Source organism: Stylophora pistillata, chromosome 3 (genome assembly GCF_964205215.1).
Source record: "Stylophora pistillata chromosome 3, jaStyPist1.2, whole genome shotgun sequence".
NCBI lineage: Eukaryota > Metazoa > Cnidaria > Anthozoa > Scleractinia > Pocilloporidae > Stylophora > Stylophora pistillata.
The window spans coordinates 21667464-21692458 of record NC_142521.1 but is presented as its reverse complement, the minus strand read 5'-3'; the positions used below and the strand labels follow the sequence as shown (position 1 = coordinate 21692458).

At 36.5% G+C, this 24995-nt stretch overlaps 4 protein-coding genes across 4 annotated transcripts; 2 read left to right on the top strand and 2 right to left on the bottom strand.

Annotated features, from left to right (window-relative positions):
* Nucleotides 1–100: 100 nt before the first annotated feature.
* On the bottom strand, nucleotides 101–8100 carry LOC111332599 (aspartate aminotransferase, mitochondrial). The gene is made up of 12 exons (XM_022937961.2): nucleotides 7940–8100; nucleotides 6899–7055; nucleotides 6296–6424; nucleotides 6054–6113; nucleotides 5837–5910; nucleotides 4434–4521; nucleotides 4284–4352; nucleotides 3454–3489; nucleotides 3154–3304; nucleotides 2144–2386; nucleotides 532–605; nucleotides 101–366 (listed from the first exon to the last, which is right to left on the bottom strand). Exons 1-12 carry the CDS (start codon nucleotides 8077–8079, stop codon nucleotides 244–246), a joined length of 1344 nt encoding a protein of 447 aa, XP_022793696.2. The 5' UTR covers nucleotides 8080–8100; the 3' UTR covers nucleotides 101–243.
* Nucleotides 8101–8127: 27 nt separating this feature from the next.
* Nucleotides 8128–15237, top strand: LOC111332629 (uncharacterized). Its single transcript, XM_088752688.1, has 8 exons — nucleotides 8128–8262; nucleotides 8455–8635; nucleotides 9131–9168; nucleotides 9934–11015; nucleotides 11360–11469; nucleotides 12230–12374; nucleotides 13839–14112; nucleotides 14742–15237. Exons 1-8 carry the CDS (start codon nucleotides 8246–8248, stop codon nucleotides 14926–14928), a joined length of 2034 nt encoding a protein of 677 aa, XP_088608814.1. The 5' UTR covers nucleotides 8128–8245; the 3' UTR covers nucleotides 14929–15237.
* Nucleotides 15238–16686: 1449 nt separating this feature from the next.
* Nucleotides 16687–18720, bottom strand: LOC111332614 (uncharacterized). Its single transcript, XM_022937984.2, has 5 exons — nucleotides 18420–18720; nucleotides 18115–18139; nucleotides 17678–17878; nucleotides 17173–17288; nucleotides 16687–16993 (listed from the first exon to the last, which is right to left on the bottom strand). The coding sequence occupies exons 1-5, from the start codon at nucleotides 18590–18592 to the stop codon at nucleotides 16831–16833; spliced, it is 678 nt and encodes a 225-aa protein (XP_022793719.1). The 5' UTR covers nucleotides 18593–18720; the 3' UTR covers nucleotides 16687–16830.
* A 21-nt stretch (nucleotides 18721–18741) lies between these two features.
* Nucleotides 18742–23093, top strand: LOC111332615 (UPF0489 protein C5orf22 homolog). Its single transcript, XM_022937985.2, has 6 exons — nucleotides 18742–19154; nucleotides 20254–20608; nucleotides 20684–20746; nucleotides 21162–21365; nucleotides 22165–22295; nucleotides 22874–23093. The coding sequence occupies exons 1-6, from the start codon at nucleotides 18757–18759 to the stop codon at nucleotides 22989–22991; spliced, it is 1269 nt and encodes a 422-aa protein (XP_022793720.2). The 5' UTR covers nucleotides 18742–18756; the 3' UTR covers nucleotides 22992–23093.
* Nucleotides 23094–24995: the final 1902 nt, after the last annotated feature.

The window sequence follows — 24995 nt, the reverse complement described above, 5'->3', positions numbered from 1 at the left end:
GGATCAGGTAAATTTTAGCACAAAACAAACAAAATCCTCCAATCCCCTTCTCTCCCCTCCCCTTCCCTCCCAAGGCAATAAATAATGACCCAAAATGATAAGAGCTGAAATGTTTTGGGTTTTGTCACCAGTTTTGACTGCAATAAGTGGTTACTGAACTTCCATGTTGCTTATCCTGTCAACTTTACACACATTTTTTAGATTTTCAGGCAAAGAATAAAGGTAATTAGCATCTTGAGTCCATCACTTTGTTACTTCATGCATTGCTTGAGCTAAGTATGCCACATTCCCGGATGTCACACCAGCAATAGATATACGTCCGTCCTTGGTTAAATAGATTGAAAATTCTTTTGTGAGTCTTTCAACCTAAGGAAGACACAATTTATAGATGTTATCAATTAAGGACACAGTCACATCAAAATTGCAACACAAGTTACCATGTTAACTTAAGACGTCAATAACTGAAATGCCTCAATTAATGAATTTTGCTTTTCTCATTTTGTTTTTGATATTCATTGTATGCTTACAGACCTGATCAGGTTTAAGCCCTGTGAAGCAAAACATTCCAATCTGATCTGTTATGTGAGACCAGTTGTGAGATGAACCTGGAAAGGAAACAGCACAAAAGAGAGATTTTTTTAATGTTATATGCCATCAATTGTAGATTTAACAATTATTCATGAGCATTTACCGGATAGAATCATCTCACATCAAACAAGAGCAAGTGGAATAATGTTTTCTTAAAAATGCCCCAAAATATATAAAGTCAATCTTCAAAACTTTTTTTTTTTGTAAGAACAAATGGAATGTTACAATGTACAAAAACACTTTTGGTCTAACGAGTCTTCATGGGCGTGCATGGTATAATGGCTGATAAAAACTCTTGAATTGCATTATCCAATGATCCAGTTTCAATAATTTTAATAATAAATAATATTATACTGTAACTTTAATTTTATTAATATTAACCAGGAATTTACTTCAGATGAAGAACTACCTGGTAGATGCTTAAAATAAGTAATAAATGAGATAAATGAGAGAATTGCAAATTTTCCAATTTCCTTCCCACTATTTTTAATTATAGAAAGATGTTTCTTGTCTAGTCACAAGCATGGGACAAAGAAAAATTCTGAGTTCTCTTGAGTCCCTATCTATATTTCTTTACTGAGCACAAAACTTACCATCTTTCTTATTCTTTACAAACTATTTTCAATTACTTGTCAAAATGAATCAATAATCAAATTACTGGTAACCAGAGAGTCTCCATTAAAGGGGGAAGCAGGGTGGAGTGGGTGGGAATAAACTACATATGACCAGCTGTATAATCAAGTTCATACTTATGATACATCAACTATCAGCAACTGTCATCCACATTAGGGACCTTAAGCACTAAGGATGGCAACGCCAAGGAAGACTGACTAAAAAATGAATTTCTACTCTCAGTTAGAATTTCAAAACGGGCTGCATGAGCTTACTGTCTCATATGGTGCCAGAGCTCAACTTCAGCAGGACGTATAAAAGTAGCGTTGAGTTCCAAATGGAAATTAAAATAATTTGCCGTCACAGTTTCGGTTCGCAGACGATGCAAATTTTGGCGATTTCATGTTGTTGTTTTGCATAGGACGGCTAAGAAATGTACAAAGTTTCAAAATGCATGTGCTGACCTATTGTTCTGCCAATTAGATCTCTTGTTTTTCCATGTCCTCGTTGCCATCACCGTCGTGGTTGCTTAAGGTCCCTATTATTGTAGAACTAATATCAACCAGTTTACAATCTTGCACCACTGTCCAAAGGTGAAAATTCCCTACCATGTGATCTTATCCTATCCCAAAGATTCTCCATCTTTAAGACTGCTTGAAAATTTAAACTCTCCTGTTTGTAGTTAAACTATTCAATCTTGTACATTATGTGAGGAAACCAGGTTTATAAGCTTCTAGCTTCCATTGGGTTTCCTTACCACATTCTTTATAGAGGACTATAAATTGTAAAGTTATCAAGTTTGATTATAATTGTTGTAAAGAATATTAATAAAGTTTTGTTTTAGATTGCTGTAGACAACTGTTATTTAATTGTTGTGTGAGTGTATTTGGCAAAATAAATAAATAATTTTAATTAAAAATAAATAATGCAATGTTTCATATACCTTCTTTCTTTAAGTTGTCTACAAGTTTTTGTCTCATGGAAATTATTCTGTCTGCCATCCCTTTAACTTCAACCTCCCATTGTGGTCTCAGTTCAGGGTCACTGAGGACAGCACCTGCTATGCGAGCACCATGGATTGGAGGGTTGGAGTAAAGAGGGCGGATAAGAATCTTGATCTGGGACAGGACTCGCTCTGCCTCCTCTTTGGATTCACAAGTGGCTGTAATCATGCCTACTCTCTCACCTTGAGTAGGACAACAACAACAACAAAAAAAACCAAATAACTGAGTACAACACAGCAATTTACAATTGAGTGTCAAATTAAAGTAATCCAGGTTTACTTTGGCTTTGCATTACCTTGCTCTGGTGAATGAATGAATGAATTCCTTATTTATATTGTGCCCTTTCCATACAATATTCAAAGGTGCAGTACCCCCCATCAATTTGATAGACACTAGACAAAGATAGACCACAACACCGGGCACTACGTGCCCTACTCTTTTTGAACAGTGTGTGGGTTCTTTAACCTCCCACAAATTTTTTTATCACATACAGGGGCTTGTGAGACGGGACCTCCATTTATCATCCCTGTCTGAGAAGACTAGAAAGTCTAACAATTTGCAGATATTATTACAAAGGCAGCACTTTCTTCTCATGTATTTAAAGACCCTGAGTGTTGGTCCGGCTGGATTTGAACTCACGACCTCCCGCACAACAGTCCAGCACTCTATCAATTGAGCTAACCGGGAGGTGGTGATAATTGGAGAAAACTTGCACCATTTTCTAAGCCCAGAAATCAGTCAATGAAAGACCTCTAACCATTTTCTCAAACCTCAGCCTCATTTTCCATACTTTTTCCAGACCGAAAAATTACTTTTCAAGTTTCCATACTTCGTTTATGATTGGAGTTACTGTAACATCTCTATGGAAGTCTCTCTGTTTTTTACTGGACTATTCTTTGATCATCAAACGACACGGTGAGCAAAAACAAAAGGGGACTTGTAAACCTACCATAGAGACCCATGTTCTTGGCAAACGACTGAGCTACCAGCACTTTATGTCCTTCCTTTATAAAGTATCTGAGAGCCCATCCATCTTTGTCAGTGTCTCCACTAGCAAAACCTTGGTACGCCATGTCAAAATAAGGAAATAGTTTGCCTTTCTGGAGAAGACATTAAAAAAAAAACAAAACAAAAACATTGATAACATCAAGAATATATATTACCTAAACTTTCCTAATTAAAGTAAATTACAAGACTTGATGCATAAATTATTTGCCAATTCATGCCAAATGTTTTGAAAAGTAAATACCTTTATGACTTCTGATAACTCTTTCCATTCCTCTTCCTGAAAAAAGTGAGAAAGAATCACAGCGTTGCCCTTTCCTTCTCAAAATCTACAGCATAGTTTTCTGGAAAAGTCCTCTTCACCATTTTGTGGTTCATGGTGACAAAAGAAATAATGCTACAAGGATCTAATATTTTTGCCATATTCTGCTCTGGAAACATAACATTATCAAGGAGGGAAATGCATAAGTTTCAAATTGTCTTAATTGCCAAGTTATACAGAGGGGAATTCTATAGGTGAATTTCTTGCTTGGTTGGAAAGTGATGAATACAACTGCGAATGCAACAAACCTGCAAAATTCTCATGCTACAAAGCAGGGTATCCAGTCAATCTGCCACCACAACAAACTCACCACTACAAAACTTGTACAGTTTGCAAACAAGAGCGATATTCGCTGTGAGATTTTTACTAAATGATTTCCACCAATATGAGTGATATTGTATGAAATTTACATAAATTATATAAATGCTAAGAGGTTGAATTATATTAAGTATATGAAATTGAAAGTGCGTACAAATTTGCAAAGTTTACTCAAACAGACTTTGGCATCCTCTCTTTGTTTGATAAACCCGCCACCTGTGGCAATTTGACTTTGAGTGATGGCGAGTTTTGTGGTGGCGAGTTTCCTGTGGTGATGAATTGACCATAAACCCAAAGTAGTGTGTAGTACATCATAGTTCAGATATGTAAGACTCTGTCAGCTTAACAATTGTCAGTGACTAATTCAGGGCTAGAGACTATTCAAAGCATGTCACAGCCCTGAAGTTTTGAAAAACAATTTTTTCTTAAATTACCTTTGGATCCACTCCTGTCGGATTGTGAGCACATGCATGCAACATGACCACTGAATTTTCTGGAATTTTCTACAAAGCAGAAATCAGTGATATAAACAAGTAAACAAGTAAAATTTTTTTGTACTTTAAGTGCAACATTCTTCAACTCACTGCGATATCTTCTATACAGCCTTTGAAGTCAAAACCACAAGTTTGTGGATCATAGTAACAGTATTGTTTCACTCCCAGTCCTGAGTGTCTGTATATCAGAGTAATAGAAATATTGATGTTATTGAGGGTGTGCTAGAAAAAAATAAGAAAAATTATTTACCTTCTGCCAATATCACAAATCAGTTATTAGGATTTCATTAGCCTGAAAGTTTTATAATTTAAACTGGTATTGTTATTATATGTATAATGTTTATTCTTAATTTAAGTATTTACTTTTAATCATATTTGATAAATTATAAGAAATGTTCCCGCAAATGTAATGCACACACGTTTCACCCTCATAACCACTCAGTTAAATCCATCATTCTTAAAAACTTTAAATTACTTCAAAACAATCCAGAGACAAGCACTATCTTTTTGCAGCCTCCACTCATTTCATTCAAACGTGACAAAAACATAGGCAATTTTTTGGTCAGAAGTTCTTTTCAGACTAATGACCAACCAGGCACTTTTAAATGCACTCCTGCACGATGCAAAATGTGACCTTTCATTCACAACACTGAGAAAATATCGGGACCCAAACGATCCATTAATATCACCGATCACTTCCCGTGCACCTCCGCCAATGCAATCTATTGCATAACTTGCACTTACTGCAAAAAGATTTACATCGGCAAAACAGGCAGAAGACTAGGTGACTGATTCCGAGAACACCTTTGCGACGTGGAGAGGAATGACAAGGACACATCGAAACTAGTCGCAAGACATTTTAATTTACCTAACTATTCTAAGCAACACATGGCAATCTGCGGTCTTTCCTTACACTTAGGTACTAAGGAAAGCTGGAAAACTCTTGAACAAAAGCTCATCTTTCAAACCTGCAGTCTAAATCCCACAGGTATCAACCAACGCTTTTCATTCCACTAATTTATTCATGTTTTTCTCGTTGCCATGTTCCCACCAATCACGTAGCTCCTTTTTCTGCCTTTAAAAGCACACACAACCCACAATTCCCCTATTCGCTCCAATGAAGGGCTAACACTCGAAACGTCAGCTTTTATAATCGTAACGGTGGCCAATTTACCATTTCAACTTTGTTGATATATTCAAATTATAATGCACATAAGGTCTGTGCAAGACAAGTTGAATGTTTTGTCATAACTATCAGTAAATTGGCATCAAAATTTTAGTGGAACATCCTCTTAATTGATCAACTGACTCTGGTAAACAGCACTAAGAAATTATATTTTCCAAGTATGCTTGTATCGCTTAATATGTACATTTACAAGCTTAATTTTCTATGATCACATGATCTGTCTCTTAACAGTTAAAGAATAATATAAATGATTGAGATTTTAATCCACAATTGTATTTGAACTGTGTCCAAAGTTGTTTGTACTTACTTAAGGATTGGAGTGTGGTTTCCCCAGGATGGTGTTGGTAACCAGACATCCTTACTTCCTGGGAAAAAGTTTTTCTAAAAGGGAAACATTCACGATGGAATCAAAACTGAAGTTTGAAATCAAATTCTTATGTGCACAAGTCAAGTGCACATTGAACACTTACTGTACAATACATATTAATTTTGCTAGTAAAAGAAAAGAAATTGATGTCACAAACCAGAAATGCTGTTCCAATCCTAAGAGCTCCAGTACCTGAGATTGCTTGAGCAGATGCATTCTGGTAAAACAAAACAAAACAAAACACAACAAGAATCAACAAACACATTATAAAAACAATCACAACACTCAAGGACATGACAATAATCACCGTGACTGTGACATGGTAAAACCAACTAAAAAGATAAATGAATATATAAATGACAAAGAAATAAATTATATCTTCCAGCAAGCAATACATACCAGGCTATTTTTGATTACTTCACTATCTTCTCCAAAGGCTAGTTTGGCAGCAGCCCCAGTGAATTCTGGTAGGCCATGAATAGGACCATATTCTTTGTCTTGCTTTTTAGCTACCAGTGACTCTTCAGCCTGCATATTAAATAACGTAATTTGAATAATACAACACTGTCCAATAATAAACTGCTAGTTTCCTACGACAGGTGAACCTCCTATAAGTGACACCTGAAATGTCACACCTAAATGGTCAATTACAAGAGGTGATCACCTATCAGAGGTCAAGCCTCAGGGGGGCTATATTTTGGGTAATTTGCATGTGATTGCACCGATTTTCCGTGAAGTTGTTACCAATGGGAGGTTAAAAATGATTGCTTATTGTAAACATGCATCTCTAAAAGCGGTTGCTTATGAGACATGGTTGCTTTTGAGAGGAGATTGCTTATAAGATGTTTCAGTTATAGTAATTTGAGCTGGAAACTGTTGGTATTGTGAAAAAGTGTTTGCTAATGAGCAGAGGTCACCAAGGGAGGTTCAACTGTTTTATTTCTTTTAAGAGATAACAATTGTGTATAAGTAACTTCTGAGGGTAACAAGATTGATACTTGCCTTTCTCACTGAAGGCAGAACATAAGGTTTTCCTGAATCATCTCTATAAGCTCCAACACCAAGATTGATTTTTTGGGGGTTTGTATCTTTTTTGAAAGCTTCTGTTATTCCAAGAATGGCATCTGGGGGACCAAGCTCTACTTGTGACCACCATGAGCTGAAAACAGAAAACATATTTCTCTTTTATCTCTTTCAAATATAATCCTGCTGTTTTCTCTTCTAATGATGACAGATCTTCTCCTTTCCCATTTTTTCCCTGAAACATCTGGGAATTATTGTCAAGGTTTCCAACACATCAGGGTTGAAAGGTTTTATGTCAAGTGCACAACTGGTGCACACCAAAGACATGAAAGGTGTCGTAGACTCTATGAACGAAGTTTAGCAACTCAAGGGGAGGCATGCAAGGCAGCAGTATGGAAAGGGAGGGTAATGAGAACAAACTTGACTTTATAGAGGGGTGCAAGTCACCTCTAAGGCAGCCACCAATCACCTTCATTCAACACTGGTAGATGATAAATAAACCCTTTTAAGAGAAAAAATTTTAATGATATTGAGACTGACACAATAATTACAAATCTGTGACAGAAAGTTAAATCAGAAATGGGGTAAGGGTTCCATATAACCCCATACGTTAATTATGCATAGCGTGTTGCAAAGAAACCTTTATATTTTGTCTTAATGAGATGGAATGCATAATTAATGTATGGGGTTATATGGAACTCTTTCCCAGAAATGAACCCCTCCCAGTCAACCAGGGATCATTTAGACAATAGTGATCAGTCAACTGCCGACATAACAATTATTATATACATAAAAATCAACTTCGACATCAAATATTAAAATTCGATGCAAAATTCGTGGAAATGTTAATATCCAGCTAGCAGAAAAAAACCTATTATTACTAAACGACTACGGTTTCCTAATATATAAAAACGAGGAGGCTGAGGTACACCACTGCGTGCAACAGACTGTGGAATTGACAGCCTCGATCTGTGCCAAAATGGTGCATTAAATAAACAAAACGATGGTCACCAGGCATACCTTGATCTTGACGATGCTAGGAAGCAGATCTTTACAGGGTTGGATTTCAAAGAAAATTGGCCAACAGCCCGTGAAAAAGCCATAATTTGGAACAATTGATATTTGTTAGCTTTCTTGGAAACCCTTGCGTAGAACCTCATGCGCACGGCACGAGATAAGGAACCTGGAAACCAGTGCACTCTGGGATATCGTTATTCGCTGCGAAGAAGACGCCTTGATTTTTTCGTTCGTCTAAACCTTGAATAGCGAACAATCATCTTGGAACTGAATCTTAGAGCGTTTTAATCGTTTGATCGTTTTCTTATTATGGAGGATGTGGGGAAGTAAGTCAGTCTAGTATTTCTATAGCTATGGAATTGAGAAAACACAAAGTTATTTTTGAAATTTGGAGCGTACAGGCATTCTGCGCTATAACTTTGCTATCATCTACACCTGGCTTATATATTTAGTTACTGTTGTTCACCTGGATTTGAGGTATGGTTATCAAGTACCGAAAATTTACGTTTGTCTCTCAGAGAATCAGAAGACCATGTTCGTTTGAAAGAGATGCAAGGGACAGATTCTTTAAAATGGTTGTCAAAGAAGGTTTTCGAACAGACTGCTCGAAAACTGAAGAAAAAGCCCTCTCGAGCACGTTTGCACCTGGATTTGGAACAGGTTGTGTCTTCTTTGAAAGGTCAATCTACAAAAGATAATGTGAGTAGTGAAATTATTTTTTTCATATATTTCATTGTCTCGAAAGAACATATTTGATCGGGGATGTAAATGTAATTCCTTTAATTTCGTGATACGATTAGTGCTGCTAAATTGTTGTGGGTTTGATTCAAATGCTAAAAATGAAACTCAGCTCTCTTCGTCAGGAATGAGGGGAAAGGGGGCCTGAGTAGAAAATTTTGCATGTATGTCACTAAGGTTAAAATGGCTGAATTAGATTTAAATGGCTGTTTTGTAATTGATGTTAATTTCAGGCTTAAATGCAGTAATTTCATTAAGTCTGATTGGTATTACTTTTGTTTACCAACCAGAGTAATGTGCCTTGTACAAAGATGAAAAAGTGAAATCAAGCTAGTTTTGAGAATCGTTTTCACTTGAAGTTGAATTAAATAGTGCACAACATTTCATGTCATTTCGTGTCCTGTCATTTCTGTTGAATATTTTTTAACCTCTTCAAATTGTGAATGTTTATTGCAGGTCTTGAGGCAGGATTCTTTAGCAAGTGCACCCAAAATGTGAGTTCTGTGCTTGCAGTCCCTCATAAGAATTTCAGAATTCCCTTGTAGTGTCACATACGAGTTTGTTTTTAGCTCATTTTCCTGCCTATATGAAGAATATGTTTTCACTCCCGTCCTCTTCCTATAATCTTGGTGGCAACTACATTCTTTCACTTAGTAAACCTAAAAAAACTACCTATGGTCTTAACTCCTTTTCTCACTTTTCAGCTAAGCAATGGAATGCACACTTTCGTACTAGTTTCTTGGTAGACTTAAAACCAAAATACAGGGTGTTGCCTTCATGTAGATTCTTTTTGCTTGACATACTTAAACTTAAGATTGACAATTTGTTAATAATATTTCTTTTCTTTACCTTTGTGTTTATTATTATTATCATCATTAGTACCATTTTTTGCATATATATTTATATAATTATTACTTTTTATGTAGTCTCAGCTCAAAGATATTAGCTTGTTAGCTACTCTAAAATTTGAGTATAAATAAAGTTTATGTATGCATGTATGTAGGTAAGATTCATTAAATGCAGGTTGTTGTATCTACATTTTATTGCTTACTGTAGATGTACATGTAAATGATGCAGCAGTTTTTCACATGAAAGAAATTCTCATATTTAGTCAAGAAGGATTTTAAAAGAATATGAGATGTATACTCTGTAGAGAGCTTTCTTTTTCTATTACTTTATTTTTGACAAGTATCTTAGTTTGTAATAATATTAATGATAGTACATGTAATCATTGCTATTATTTAATTACTGTTTTACAGAAAAATGATACGCAAGAGAATTCCAACTAAAATGACAAATGAGGAAGTTAAAAGATTTTACAACTTTGTCTTGAACAAGAGAGGTGGGATTAGAAAACTAAAACCAAAACTGAAAAACCAAGATGGAGGAATGGATGGTACAGCAGATCAGAGCTTGGAAGCTTCTTGTCGAACAACAGTTAGCTCAGCAGAGTGCACATCAACTGAATTACCAATGAGTAGAGTAACAGCAGGTTCTCAGTTGCCAGCGCCAGTATTGTTAAATGTTGATCCCCAAGGCAGTCCAATACAACTGCCTTTGATGACACCACAGCTTTTGCCATTGACTGGTGGTACACAGCCTGCTCTTGTGTTTTTCTTGGGGCCATCTAGTGTGGTTCCTTCAGGAGATTCTCCACTTGTTTCTCATGCAAATTCCAATGCACCTCTTGGAAATGCTGTGTTCTTCACTCAGCCGGTTACTTTGAACGTTGTTCCTCAAGATGCATCCTCAAGTGAAGGGGTAATAGAGAAAGCTATGGAACTGGCACAGTTTCAATCAAATCCTGTACAAAGTGATTCTCAGCAACCATCTCAGGACATGACAACAGAGTTGGTGATATCAGAGGGAAGTAGCTCTATTCCTTCTAATACAAATAATTCCAATTTACAAGGATCTTTCCCCATTGATCACGCATTTGGCTCTCTGCCCAATATTTCTCAGAATGTAGTAATAGCACAATCTGTTGCAGCTGGAGAAAGTGTACCCATTGAGAATGTGTCAGAGTCAGTAACTGTGAAAACCTCACAGATTATGCAAAATCAGGGATTGTTTGATTTGCGGTCTATTTTGGATGAAGCACGTGCAGAATTGGCAGATTCAGCAGATACCAGTACAGAGACTGTTGCAGGAAACTTTGCAGATGCTGCACCTAAACTGCTTTATAGGAAAAAAGGTTTACGAATCAGAGAAGTAATGACTCAGACAGGTGGCGAATCAGAGGTGTACATTGTCAGTGAAAGAAAACTGGATAGTGAGGAAGATGCACCTGGTGAAGGGCCACTAGAAATTGGAAATACAGACAATGATACAAAGAAACCAGGTTTGCTTTGTTATTATACCTTGTAGTATAGAAATTTTACTGCACTTTGTTTGTGCAGAGTGGTGAAATTCTGAGTTTTTAGGGGAGATAAATTTTTTGGTTTAGGAGTGAATTTTTCTGCTTGGAACTAAGTTTTTCAATTTTCCATGTAGGCAACAGAACAACTACAACATATCAAATAATAGGCAGGAAGCACACTTGTTCATGCACACTCTGCGCTGACACAACTATTCCCCCCCCCCCCCCCACGTCAAAGCCAAGATTGTATAATCTGATTTCAATATAGGCAATTTCACAGTACATGTCTGGTCCTTGTCTTATGGCTGAATTTCCTCTTTTCTCAGCAAGAGTAAAGCAATTTGAATGTGACAAATGTGAGAAGAAATTTTACACAAACAATCTCCTTAGACGCCACCAAACCAGTCACCAAGAGGCAAGACCATTTAGTTGCGAGGTAACCTACTCAATGATTCCCTAATAAACCTGTTTGAGTTTATTTGAATGTATGAAAAACAATTTCTTTTTTTCTAATAATTTGGATATATCAACAAAGTTGAAATGGTAAATTGGCCACTGTAACGATTACAAAAGCTGACGTTTCAAGTGTTAGCCCTTCGTCGGAGCAAATAGAGGAATTGTGGGTTGAGTGTGCTTTTAAAGGCAGAAAATGGAGCTACGTTATTGGTGGGAACATGGCAACGAGAAAAACACAAATAAATTAGTGGAATGAAAAGCGTTCATTGATCCCTGTGCGATTTAGACTGCCGGTTTGAAAGATGTTGGCAAATGTGACATAATAGTTCAGTTGTATTTACATGTACATTGGGGTTTCTTTGTTACTCTGATTAAATTAAGGCTACCAGGTATAAAAGCCAATAAAGAGACTGCAGATGCTAACTGTGTCTCATTTGGGGAGTCTCTATTTTCTTGATAGTCTCCGTAAATGTTAAGTTGGCACTTATTTTTGAGTGAAAATTTGCAACTGGGTTACAGGTCGCATACATTGTAATTGAAGTAATTAAAAATTTCATGATCAGATAAGGCTTCATAAAGTACAGTTGAGGAATTACACAAACCCTCAAAAGGCACTTCCGCAGCCATTTCTGTGCTCACTAACTATAATGCTTTTCTTTAGTCATCTTGCTGTTCATCTCTAAGTGGGACTGCCACATGAAGAAACAGATTTTAGCACAATCAATGACTGTTTCTTTCAGGAATGTCAGAAAGGATTTAGAACTTCTAGTGAGCTCACTATCCACAAGGCCATTCACGTGGAAGTCAAGCAATTCAAGTGTGAATTCTGTGGAAAAGAGTTTAGGACCAAAGGATGTATCAAGTCACATATCAAGTATCACATTGGTGAGAATTAGATTTTTTGTTTTTTGTTTATTGGTTTTGAGAATTTGGTGTTAGATCAAGATAACAACTTCTACCTGATAAGTTTGAGTATTCTCATCACCTGTTTGCTGGATAATCTGTAGATATTATAGGGAGAAGTTTCCTGTTCATCACTTCTGGACATTGAAGGGTTTAACTTAATAATTGATACATATAACTATTTGTGAAAGTGTGATTGTTGACTGAGAGTGGTTCTTATTAAGTGTAACTGCTGGAATTTACTGAAAATACATGTTCAAGGAAAAATTTTCTCTTTCAGCTTCATTGAAAGGGCATCATAAAATATTTACAACTGCTAGTTTGTAGCATATATCACCATCAGTTTTGAAATAAACAAAGTCAAGTAACAATAGCATATTGAGTTTGTATCAATGACATATGAAGATGGTAGAACTTGAAACTGGGATATTAAGGTTACCATGCACCTTCAGGGGTGTCTTGTGTGCAAGCGATGTAGCGTGTCCAGTTTAAACTGTAGATATCTAAACTCCTATATCAAATTAAAGCTTATAGGACTTGCTATTAGACTACGTATACCAAAACTTTTTTAAAAAAAATTAATTGTTGAATTTTTCACGACTTTTAAATGCATGCGCCCGAATCACCTTTTAAGAGATACAAGTCAAAGGGAATTTGTTCAATTGCTCTCAAATTTTAACAGTAGCTAGTTTTACATATTAAACAACAAAAACGTGTCTCCGAATTTTTTATTTCTAAATACTTTTTTTTCAAGAGTGATTTTTGTACAATCACTCCACATTTTTGTAATCCTATTTCAAAATGTTCTGTTACTTTTCACTGAAATTGAATATGGCAAATTGCAGACACGTTTTTTTTTGTAGCGCTTTGGCCCCGGAAACGGAGGAACACATTAAATAAGCAAAAAACAAAATTAGCTTTAACATGTAACGTTCAAAAGGTGATTCGGGCACTCGCATTTAGAAGTTGTGAAAAATTCGACAATTCATTTTTTTAAAAAATTTTTGGTATAGTCTGATGGCCAGTCCTATAAGCTTTAATTTGATATAGGGGTTTAGATATCTACAGTTTAAACCGGACGCGCTACATCCCTTGCACGTGAGACACTCCTGAAGGTGCACGGTAACCATAACATCTGTAGTGGTGGTCTTTCAACTTAGGGTGACTCAGATGGTCTTTAAACCCTCATATCCCTAAAAGTGACTGGCTTCTAATTTCTCCTTGGATTATTACCCTTGAATCAAATGAAATTGCTATGAGAATAAAGGGGCTGATCATTAATTTAGCAAGCTCCTGATTGTTGGTTCTTGAAGAAATTTAGAGGAAACAGTCTAATTTAAGAGTTTTATTAAGGGTTGATGGTCGCTTATGTTTCCAGCTGTAAATTCAGAGAATATTTGGAATCACTGATCATCCAATCTGCTTGATCCTTCTTTGTTTTTTAAGGAGACAAAAGGCACAAGTGTACAGAGTGTGGCAGGGCATTTGTCAAAAGTGCAGATCTCAAACGACATATGGCAGGTCACAGAAATGAGAAGAAGTTTGTGTGCGATGACTGTGGCTCGGCCTTCACACGTCGAGATAACTTAAAAGCACATAGACTCCTGCATACCAGGGAATCTGTGGTTACATGTGACTTGTGTTCCAAGGAGTTCATCAATGCAGTTTACTTGAAGAGACATATGCACATACACAAGCAGGCTAAGAAGAAACCTTATGAGTAAGTACTGTCAGGTTTATGCAGTTGTAGTGAACATCTAAGAATTGAGATTTCGTGTGAAGTATTATGAGAACAATGAGGACACAACAGCCCATGCAATTGCTGATACAAGTAATTTAACCATTAAATGTTTCAGGCGCTTGAGATAATTTTCAAAATAATAAGATGTGACAGCAATATGTATACTCTTTGGTCTTTTTAAATATGACAACAAGGTCACTTGGCTTGTATGCACACAATTTTTCTACTGGTAAGTTATTTCATGAGTTATAGTGTAACACACAAATGATGCGTTTGTACTAAAAATTCAAGTGAACATGCATTACAAAACTTCCTTGTGGTATTGATAGCAAATTTTGATGTTCACATAGATGTTTAGTGAAGGAGTTTAAAATGATCTTAAAAACAAGGCTCTTATTATTGTAATGGAAAAGTAACCTGAAATCACAGAAGGACCTAAATATGTTCATGAAGTTGTTCTGTAGTCCCCACAGATAAGTTAAAGAATAAGTAACTGAATAAAGAAGTGAGAAAATTGTTAAATGAATACGTAAGTGGTTGAAACTGTGAGTATTTGGAAAATTACTCAACTTGAAATTTTTTCCACATTTTGTGCTTTACTTATCCAGGTGTCAGTGGTGTCCAAAGACATATGAACAGTTGGAGGGATTGAGACGACACATTAGACAACATGTTGGGGATGAAAAATTTGTTTGTAAAGATTGTGGAAAAAAGTTTATTACCAGTATCCAACTTAAACGACATCTTTGGCTCTCACATGATCAAGACAGTCCTTACAGAAGATCCATTTTGTAGAGAATGTGGATATGAACTTCATGGATAGATACCTAGTAATCTTTGGAATTTATCACATGCACATCAAGATACACCATTGGACTAAAAGAAAGAGTAATTTGATAATAGTGATAACTTACTGTTTTGCATTAACTTTGAAACCCTTTGCAGAGGTTATCACAGTGTTACAAATTTGTTTTTCTTACATAGTAAGTAGTGCTAAAAATGGACCAAAAATTGAAGTCTCTTAGGAGGGTTTTATCAACTCAGTACATTTGCATCCTCTGGTATAATGCTTTTTATTAAAAACTGGATCATTAGATAATGCAATTCAAGACTTTTTGTTGGCTTAGCCGTTATGGTATATGAGCCAATATACCACAATCTAATATCTGTACATTGTAACATCTGGTTTCTTCTCACAAAATAAAGCCAAGAAGATTTGTCTAATATCTTGGGGGCGTTTTTTAATAAAACAATTATATTCCACTCGCGCTTGTTGGATATGAGATGATTATAGCCAACTTGATGCTACGCGCCTTGTTGGCTGTCTTCATCTCATATCCAATGCGCGCTCATGGAATAATTGTTAACGAAATAATTTGGATATATCAACAAAGTTGAAATGGTAAATTGGCCACTGTAACGATTACAAAAGCTGACGTTTCGAGCGTTAGCCCTTCGTTGGAGCAAATAGAGGAATTGTGGGTTGTGTGTTATTTCCCACCAATAATGTAGCTCCATTTTCTGCCTTTAAAAACACACACAACCCACAATTCCTCTATTCGCTCTGACGAAGGGCTAACGCTCGAAATGTCAGCTTTTGTAATCGTTACGGTGGCCAATTTACCATTTCAACTATGTTGATATATCCAAATTATTTCGTTACTCCCACCGACGCAGCCCCAAACAGTTTCTTTCGAAACTATCAGCCTTTATTAATTGTTAACTAGACAGGCAAGATCAGTTCTCCAAATATTAGTTTCTGAAAGACTTTGATACCAAACAGCTACATAAAACTATTAATAGCAGTTCTATTTAGATTAAAACAAAGTGTAAACAAGTTAAAAAAAAGTTCAGTACTGCAAGTGACACTACAAAGAATAAAAGCCTGCAAATGTTTACTTTATTTATTTATCATTTCCTTCCTTTACCTTGCATACCATGGAGCCACAGGTTGGACTGTACCACTTTTCCCGCCCTTCTTGTGCCATCTTATAGGGCCATCATAGTTATGAGGGGTTTTTTTATTGTTTTCAATCAAAGCATGCCCTGGGCTATTAAGGTCATGTTTTTTTATATCTATTATTACTGACTGAGCAGTAGGGCTGGGTTGCAAATGTCATAGTCAAGAGTTAAATACTCTCCTATTCAGCCTGAAGTAATTTCATCAATAGGTACATTACTACAAGACTGTTGTTCTTTCTCTTTCTTCTTTTCTTGTTGCCTTTATCGGGCCCTGATCTCAGTATCACATATACAACCCTTGTATAAAGCAAGTTACGAGGAGAATTACTTTCTGTTCAACTAAAAAGTTTGTGCCACTAACACCTTCCGGAGGGGAGTAATTTTGTGGTTGTTGGTAAGGTTTGTCTTAGAGTAAGTCAAATCAGGAGGGAAAGCAACATCACCCCAAAGTGGTTTTCTTCTTGTGAAGCGGAGATGCAAATCAGAAACGAATGCAAAACTTGCTAGTTTCTAAGGGTCAACTTATGCACACCCATCTTGCATAATTCGTTATCCAAGGTAGATTGGACTGAGGAAGCCTGAAAGAGCGCCATGCTAAAAATAGGCATTAACACGCTTGGTAGAAATGTTGGATTTTTTCCACAAATCTCTTCAATAACAGATAATGAAGTGAATCCCTCCCTTCTTAAGCTGTGATTCCATGCCACATGGACTTAAAAAAATCTTTTGAATGACTCAGACTTCTTCAGATATTTTGCTAGGGTCTTTTACAATGCTGTCTGCCTGCTTGGCCTCCTGAATAAGGTGCTCCACTGTTCTTTCATATTCATCTTTTCTATCTTTGATGAAAGACATTTGGGGAAAGTGAGATAGAGTGGAATAGGCAGGAAGAAGCCTCCTAGCGGTGAAAAGAAAAATATCAGTTACTCATACAATTATCTTATTGTTTGTAACAACTGCAGACTACAAGCAGTTCCTCCTTTTTGCAAAGTCCATAGCCTGGGTTAAAAAAAAAATTCACATTCACATTCAGAGTCTTTAGCAGGCAAAAAAAAGTGCTTGAGACATTTCAACTACCTGATGTGGTCCCTGTTTTCATTTAACAACATCTGAACACTCTGTTCACTGCCTTGTAATTCGTCTGCAACTTTCCAGAATATGGAAGCAACTCTAAGGTTTGGAGTCATCTTCACCTATTAGTAAGTGAAAAAAATGAAAGTAAATTTCAACAAAATTCATATTTAAAATCAAGTTATACCTGTCTTGTGTAACAATTATAATAAACTACAAAAAGACAAAACAAAAGAACAAAGAGTGGACTTTGTGGAAAATTGAGTAGGGTCTAAGGTGTTGAAGTGCCGAACAAATTTGATATATAGACACAAGTAGACACATATGTAGAGACAGACACCCAGAACAACAAATCAAAAAATTTTACACTCTGTTTATGACCCTGAAAACCACACCCAGCTCAGTGACATTTCCCTCTATGGAACTCAGTTTATAATTCAGCAAACATTAACTTAAAACACTCTGACTTATGCTTGTAATTGAAACAGAACAGGACTTTTACTACCAGTACCTGTGTAATCTCCACATGGAAATCTCCCAGGACAGGACGTAGAGCAGGTTCCAGCTCTGGACCATTCAGCACATCCTGAATGACTCCAAGTAAAATGTCAGACAATACATGCTGTCTGACAGTGTCTGGGATGTCTGGGGCATCATCCCCCTCTAGGGGGTCCAACTCAAAGACATCATAATGTTTCCATGGTGGGGATGGCTGTGTTCGATAAAGAATAAGATTGAACAACGATCATAAAAATTTATTTACACTGCTAACTTATCATTACACAAGAGTTATAAACATTTGTAAACATTTTAGTTTTTTGCTATGGAAAATGAAGGGGTACTCATAAAATTCAGTTTGGTTCTGTTCAGACATGGCAATATCTACATGAAACTAAAATGATTGCAAAACACATTTTTCTCATTATTTTATCATTTCTGAATTATTACCTTCCTCCCTTGGCCTGAATTTTTCCTAACAATAAAAAATGAAATAAATGATCAACTAGAGATGCTACACAAAGGAAAGTTTGTTTTTATTTTATTGATTTATTTCATTTTATCCTTATAATTGTTGAACGCTGGGAGGGAGAAAAAGGTTTGGTTCAGCCCACTTTTAACTTTCACCCGTCCCCTGCCAGGGAAGCTGTGTAACTGATCAATGGCCCTCTAGAAGGCCACTGATGATCATGCTATATAGCATGATTCCAATTTTCCTATCAGTTTCTTGAGCAATCTAAACAAAGCTGACTTACTTTGGTTTTCTCTTCCTTGATCCAATCGAAAACTTGTCTTTATACTTAGGAGTGGAGAGAGCGGAAAATATCCTTTGAGGAATAAATTGGTTCTCGAAGTTCTTCAAAAAGATTCTAGGGCAGGTGAAAATTGCAAAATTAAACAGAAGTCGAGATCTCCAAAAACACCTCATTCCTTCATTCCTTCTCGATTTCTCGATACAGCCCGATAAAACCTTAACCTTTACAACGTCTGGTCTAGCTAAGTCTAGCTACAACTTTTAAAACCCTTAATTAACTTCTTCAGGAAATAAGTAACCGCGCTTTTACGCCTCAGCAACCAGGCATAAGATTCAAAATGGCGGACAAAGACGAAGATTTTCCCAAGCCAAAAAGAGCTAAGAAAGAGCTACGAAAATATCCTAAAATGCCAATATGGATATGCGAAAATCACGACGAGGTCCTCTACTATATTCATAGAGCTATTGCATCGAAGCATATCGTATACGAAGGAGTAACTGTTCTTCACTTTGACTCCCACCCTGATCTCACAGTTCCTGCAAAGATGAAGGGATGCACCGTGTTTGAGCAAGAAAAACTCTACGAAGAGCTTAGTATTGCGGACTGGATTCTTCCAGCTGTCTTTGCAGGACATGTTAATAAGGTTATCTGGGTCAAACCACCGTGGGCAGATCAAATTAGCGAAGGTGTATTCAACTTGAAGGTTGGCCAACACAAGGAAACCGGCTTTATTAGGTATGATACGACTTCGACTTTGTGTGTCCAAAATGTTCCAGGCATTAAAATATTCAATGGCAGAGCACTTAATGAGCGGCTAAAATCCATGATGACGACACTCACGTCGTCAGTGAAACGGCAAAACGTAGTCTGAGGTGTCCCTTTGTCATCACACCAGTAACGAGTTTTGGCAGCTTGAGAATTCAGATTACTTGTTGAGATGTATGAGCATCCACAGACTGTGGACTACTTAATCATAAAAAAAAAAAAAAATTGAATAAAACCCTCCATGATTGATCTGCCCATCAAAAAAGCAATTATCCAAGCCACAGTTTTTCTTCATCTAACACCATTACATATCGACAATTTCAATCACTTTTCAATCTCATTTATCACAAAATGTTTCAAACCCATCCTAAAGATGTTTACTGTAATCTGCGCTGAAAGTGATAGGTAGGTAAAGTTTGCTCTCAAGCCAAGTGTTCCATCCAGCCAGGGTTTATCTGGGTTTCTGTAGCTTGAACAGAATTTAAATAATGCTACTCCCCCCTGGATGGGATGTTAGCCCATCACAGGTAACCCCCAGGATTTTGTCAGCTTTCCCTAACAGTTTGCTAGTGCCTATTTACACTCCTGGTTGAAGGGAGGCACTGTGAAAGTAAAGTGATTTGCTCAAGAACACAACCTTTTGACTCATCTTTATCTGTCTAGTCTAGTCTAGCCCTGGAATCTTTGCACTGCACTTTAGGAACTCTGGTTTTATTCAACTATTTTTGCTGGTTTTAAGGAAGTTCAAGTTACAAAGATTACAGTTATAACAATTCCACATAGTGGTCTCTGAAAATCCAACTACCCTGTATGTATAATTTGGATATATCAACAAAGTTGAAATGGTAAATTGGCCACTGTAACGATTACAAAAGCTGACGTTTTGAGCGTTAGCCCTTCGTCGGAGTGAAACTTTGTTGATATATCCAAATTATATCCAAATTATTTCATTACTCCCACCGACGCAGCCCCAAGCAGTTTCTTTCAAAACTATCAGCCTTTACCCTGTATGTAGACAGCAGCTGTATAGTTAATGCACATTGCTCTTTTGTTTTTCTCGATTATTCAGGGTGGCATGCACTGAGACGTATTTTGTAGAGGAGCTACTTTATGCAGATGAAGACTCCCTTGAAAACTGCAAAGATCTGGAACTTATTGTGTATGCTCTCAAACCTAGCTCAAAGCAAACCAAGGAACATAATGCAGCCCTGGAGAAAGGGAACAAAGTCTCAAAGGCATTAAATGTGGAGAATAATGATAATGATAATAAAAACACCACAGCAATGGATCATAAACAGAGCAGAGATGCATTTGAATCATTACTTCCATCTAGCAGAATAACTGCTCTTGAAAATAACTTTATACTTGATATAGACATGGACTTTTTTTCAACCCAAAATCCTTTCAAACTGCTTTACACAGAGGTAAATAATAAATCATAGCGTCCTGTGATTACATTATCACAAGGTGACTTTCACAGCAGGTGTGTTCCCTTTTAGGAGGAGTTCCAGTGTCTCAGAGATATCTATAGATTTGAAGAACCTCTCTCAACAAGCAGGAAGGTGAGAAATTTGAAAGATAGCACTTTTATTTTTGGTACACTATTGAACTTCATGATAATTTTAAAATTTAGCTTCAAGAATGAGTTAAAGGGCTGCAATAGCATCAACCACTGATTATTTGATGGTCAGTGTGAAATTATGTTGAAAAAACGTGGAGGTTTATAGATTTTGTTGAATGATGTTTATTTATGCAAATTTTGTGGCACATTTTCAAGATATTCCCACAGATTAGCCACGCCCTTAATTTATTTTGAAAATTTTGGGAGAGAAGGTTTGGTTTATCTTCTGCTTTAGGTCTACTGTGTTGATTTTTCTGGTTTTATCTTTTAAACCATATGGGTGCACACCATTTACTCAGTTTTATGCTGTGGTAACCAAATTTTATTCAGTAATTGAACTTTCTATCATACCCTAGGATTTAGATAGCTGTGTAAGATTACGGAAAGCTCAAGTGGACAAAATTGAGGCAACCTATTCATATCTGCAAGAACAATCTTCTTCCTGCAGTGATGGGAAGCTATGTATGAAAACATTATCTGAAAGTTGTCTGAACCAAGATTTGGTGAAGCTGATAGAAATGATAAAAAATCACAAAGGAGAGGAGCCTGATTATGAAATGGTATAAGTAATTGTTGCTTTCTTTGTATAAAGTAAATATTTTTGGATAATTATTGTAGGGATCCCTGGGTGGTAAGTGAACAAGAGTAAGTCTGGACAGCTGCAGGAAAACTTGAGTGATGAAGAACAGTACTTACAAATATCTTTGTTTCATAGATTAAAAGAAAAATAAAAGAAACCTGGTACATAAAACCAGTGCAAAACCAGTTTAATATTGCAATCATGTTAGAGTAATTAGTTTGCAAACCTTTATTAAACATCAAAGTCACAAACTAGATTTCATGTTGTTGTGCATCTGTTCAATAAAAGAGCATGTTAAGCACAGGTGATTACTGTATGTCACTCATATTTTCTCTATATTTTCTTTACTTTTCTGGTTTACCACTAAACCAGGGCCACTCTTCTACTCTCTCCCCCCCCCCCTCCCTCCAGAGATTATTGTAGCAATACTTCCACTCCATTCATGTTTATTCTGATTGTTAGAATCTGTTGATTTTAATTCAATGTTTTAAAATCTGTTTTGTTTTTTTTTTTTAATGAGTGTGCTAGGGAGGGAGAATACTTGTTTAGAAATTTTGAGATCTTTTATCCTAATTGCTACTTGTAAATATGCTTTTAATCATCAATTTTGTTTTTAGAGGGCTGCTAGGGAGAATACTTTTTATAGTAATTGGTGTCACCCTCTTAAATAAAGGTTTACTAAACTCAAACTCAGCAATATGAAATTTATTTTTTGTTGTCACCAACTTTTTGAAAAATACTTTTAGCTAATTTTAGAAAAACACCTATTTGCTTTTTAGCTGCACTTTTCAGGGATGTCTTCGGATGTTCCTCATCATGTGAGTTCTTCAGAAATGATTGACAGCCTGATACAATCTATGGCAGCCATGCTGAAATCTCTTCCAAAGCCAACCTTTATCACTATGGCAAGGTATGAAATTCTGCTGTTTTATCCTATATTCTGAGTTTTTTCTCTTACATCGTGGGAAACCTAAGGAAAATTAACCCTTTTCCCAGGGCCACTCTTCTACTCTCCCCCCCCCCCCTCCCTCCAGAGATTGTAGCAATACGTCCACTCCATTCATGTTTGGCTTTCACAGCAGTAGGTTTCTGTTTCTTGTAGCCAATGAAAGTCTTGCCTAGCATATTGAAGAGAACTATTAGGACTTTCTATCGGCCGCATGAGGGATTTATTCCTATCGTTTTCGTTTTTGCTTTTATTATTTTATATACTTTTTTATATACTTTTTACACTGTCTATTGTTTACATAGTTAGTGTTTGTGTATATCTCGTAAGGGCACACTTAATTTGGAGCCTCACTCTGTTGTGTGTCCCACACCCTTGTCCTCCGTTCTCTTCTGTGTCTTGTTCATATGTATATTTTAGTCCTTTTAGTATTGTAAGTATGGTGAAAGCGATTAAATAAATAAATAAGAACCAGAAGTTACCAGTGAGCAGGGGAAACCTTGAGATGAAGCCTTACTTAGTCCTTTACATTTTGATTTTAGGTCATCTTATGATGAATATACCCCTCCAGATCAAGTGGAGCATATTCAGTCTTCTCTTCTGAGAGTTATTTCAAGTCTATATGGTGAGGACATAGCGGTAAACAAGTGCTATCAGTAAAGAAACGATATGGATTGGAATGGATCTTCTCCTTGGACACTGGATATGTTTGTGGGATCTCACGCATAATTACAAATGAAATAAAACTCCCAATGACCCGTGTTTCATCTGAGTGTCTTAGCAATTACAGTAACTGTCCGTAATTGATTACGTGTTCAATAGTGCAGAAACGTACTTATCTCTTACTAACCTTTTTTTTTGTCCACACTGCGGGTTACGGACCGAGTTTTTCCACGTGGATTTTTATACCCTAACGCAAAGCGTGTAATGGTGGTGGGTCCTGGATACAAGTCGTTGTCATGAGATCGATTATTAAAGATAATGAGTGAAAAAAACTCTTACAACAAGAAGAACTAATAAATCGTAAAGATTAGATGCACTTATTTTATGAAATATAAACGGACTTTGGCAAGGAAATTCTATGTCCGTTGTTATAGAGCGGAGGAAATTGAAAAAAAAATTGGAATTTTATTTTCCCACGAAAATGAAAACTGGTTGTTACTAAGTAACACGAGTTGAAATGAATTATCGATCCTCCATAGCCCTCTGTGTAGGATAGAAAAAATTGATATCTTATCTTCCACAGTTTGAAGTAAGAGCTCGAAGTACGTTCTATGCAGCTCAATAGATAGAAAGCTTTCCTGACAAGCGAGAAAGCGCCACCTTCCATCAATTCATTTCCCGAGTTTCGAGTGGCTCATTGTCACTTTGATGAACGTGAGCCGGGAGGCTCAGTCAGACGTTTTATCGGTGTACTATTCTTACTATTCTGTACTACATTCTTTATAACAAGGCATGCTCTGGTGCAAGTTTACAGTGAATTTAATTGTGGCGCAGTACATAAAAAAGTGTCTGAGCAAACGCCAAAAGTTGAGCTGCGGGGTGAGACAGACGCGCATCCTGTTCAGGGCGGAGAGAGGGTGGGCAAATAATAATAATATTAAAAAAAAAAAAACAGAACAAAAATCCATCCCTTAGTCTCTGTTTAGAGTTTATTCCAAGACGATTGAAACATACTTACACGCCTCGAAAATTACAGGCCTTCAATTCCAGGAATTAATTCTTGATTTGCACGACTAGATCATAATAGATAGTTTTATGTTCGATTAAAAAAAAAAAAAAAAAAAAGCAGCGGACAAGTTGTTCATCAAAACTACGTTCTAAGCCTCCAGATTTTGTTCCTTGATACTAATCAAAGCAAGACGCTTACAAGCTTCCTTGGGTAAACGTGATGCGTAACCGAACAATCCTCTTTTCTGTAGCACAAAAACAAATCGCGATTTCCGTTTACCACCTCCACATGGAAACTATGGAAGAAAAACAAAATTCAGATCCGGTTTTTAGAAAGATAGATAAAATAGGACATAGGTGTAAACTGCATTCGAATTCCGTATTTGACCTAGCGGCGACTACAACTGGAAAAAAATGATAATGGGGTGACACAACTATGTAGAGGAGGATAGTGGAAAGCTCGGTAGAAATTGCGAAAAATGATTTGAATTTCGTTTTCTAATTCCCACTCATTTGAAAATCGATTAGCGTAAAGGTAGACTGATTCATTAGCCTTCGTCTGGCAATGCTAGATAAACAAACATTATTCAGCCCTGAGGAAGATACAAATTCATATAATTGGCTGATTTTTTCGGTTGCTTTCAAACCCAATGTTTATGGATTTGAAATCAAATCAAAATGATGCGACGAGAGTTGACAGTTAAAAGAATTTTTCGAACCCAAAGTCGTTTTATTCATTTTATACTTCATTCTATTGTATTTCTTATTGTTATTTTCAAGGAGCCTAAGGGATTTAAATAAATCCGTCCTGGGAAAATCTCCCTAACCGCTGATTAAACTCGAGTTATCACCGATGGTTGTTTCAATATTTACTTGGAAATCCAAATTTTGCTTTCTTTTGACCTCGGAAGAGAAAAAGCGCTCGATATGATTGGTCTATTTCTTGACAATATTATTACGCATAATGCTCGTATATAATTAGATACCGGAAGA

Excerpts from the sequence above, each read along its gene's own strand:
- LOC111332599 (XM_022937961.2), bottom strand. The coding sequence starts at position 8,079 with ATGAGGTTCTACGCAAGGGTTTCCAAGAAAGCTAACAAATATCAATTG. Across the intron at positions 5,911-6,053 it reads GGATTGGAACAGCATTTCTG|AAAAACTTTTTCCCAGGAAG; the intron begins GTTTGTGACATC and ends TTTCCCTTTTAG. Across the intron at positions 2,387-3,153 it reads CAAGAACATGGGTCTCTATG|GTGAGAGAGTAGGCATGATT; the intron begins GTAGGTTTACAA and ends GTCCTACTCAAG.
- LOC111332629 (XM_088752688.1), top strand. Across the intron at positions 8,636-9,130 it reads GTCAATCTACAAAAGATAAT|GTCTTGAGGCAGGATTCTTT; the intron begins GTGAGTAGTGAA and ends TGTTTATTGCAG. Across the intron at positions 14,113-14,741 it reads GCTAAGAAGAAACCTTATGA|GTGTCAGTGGTGTCCAAAGA; the intron begins GTAAGTACTGTC and ends TTACTTATCCAG.
- LOC111332614 (XM_022937984.2), bottom strand. The coding sequence starts at position 18,592 with ATGAGGTGTTTTTGGAGATCTCGACTTCTGTTTAATTTTGCAATTTTC. Across the intron at positions 18,140-18,419 it reads TCAAGGAAGAGAAAACCAAA|GAAAAATTCAGGCCAAGGGA; the intron begins GTAAGTCAGCTT and ends TTTTATTGTTAG. Across the intron at positions 17,879-18,114 it reads ATTCAGGCCAAGGGAGGAAG|CCATCCCCACCATGGAAACA; the intron begins GTAATAATTCAG and ends TATCGAACACAG.
- LOC111332615 (XM_022937985.2), top strand. The coding sequence starts at position 18,757 with ATGGCGGACAAAGACGAAGATTTTCCCAAGCCAAAAAGAGCTAAGAAA. Across the intron at positions 19,155-20,253 it reads AAGGAAACCGGCTTTATTAG|GGTGGCATGCACTGAGACGT; the intron begins GTATGATACGAC and ends TCGATTATTCAG. Across the intron at positions 21,366-22,164 it reads AGGAGCCTGATTATGAAATG|CTGCACTTTTCAGGGATGTC; the intron begins GTATAAGTAATT and ends TTTGCTTTTTAG.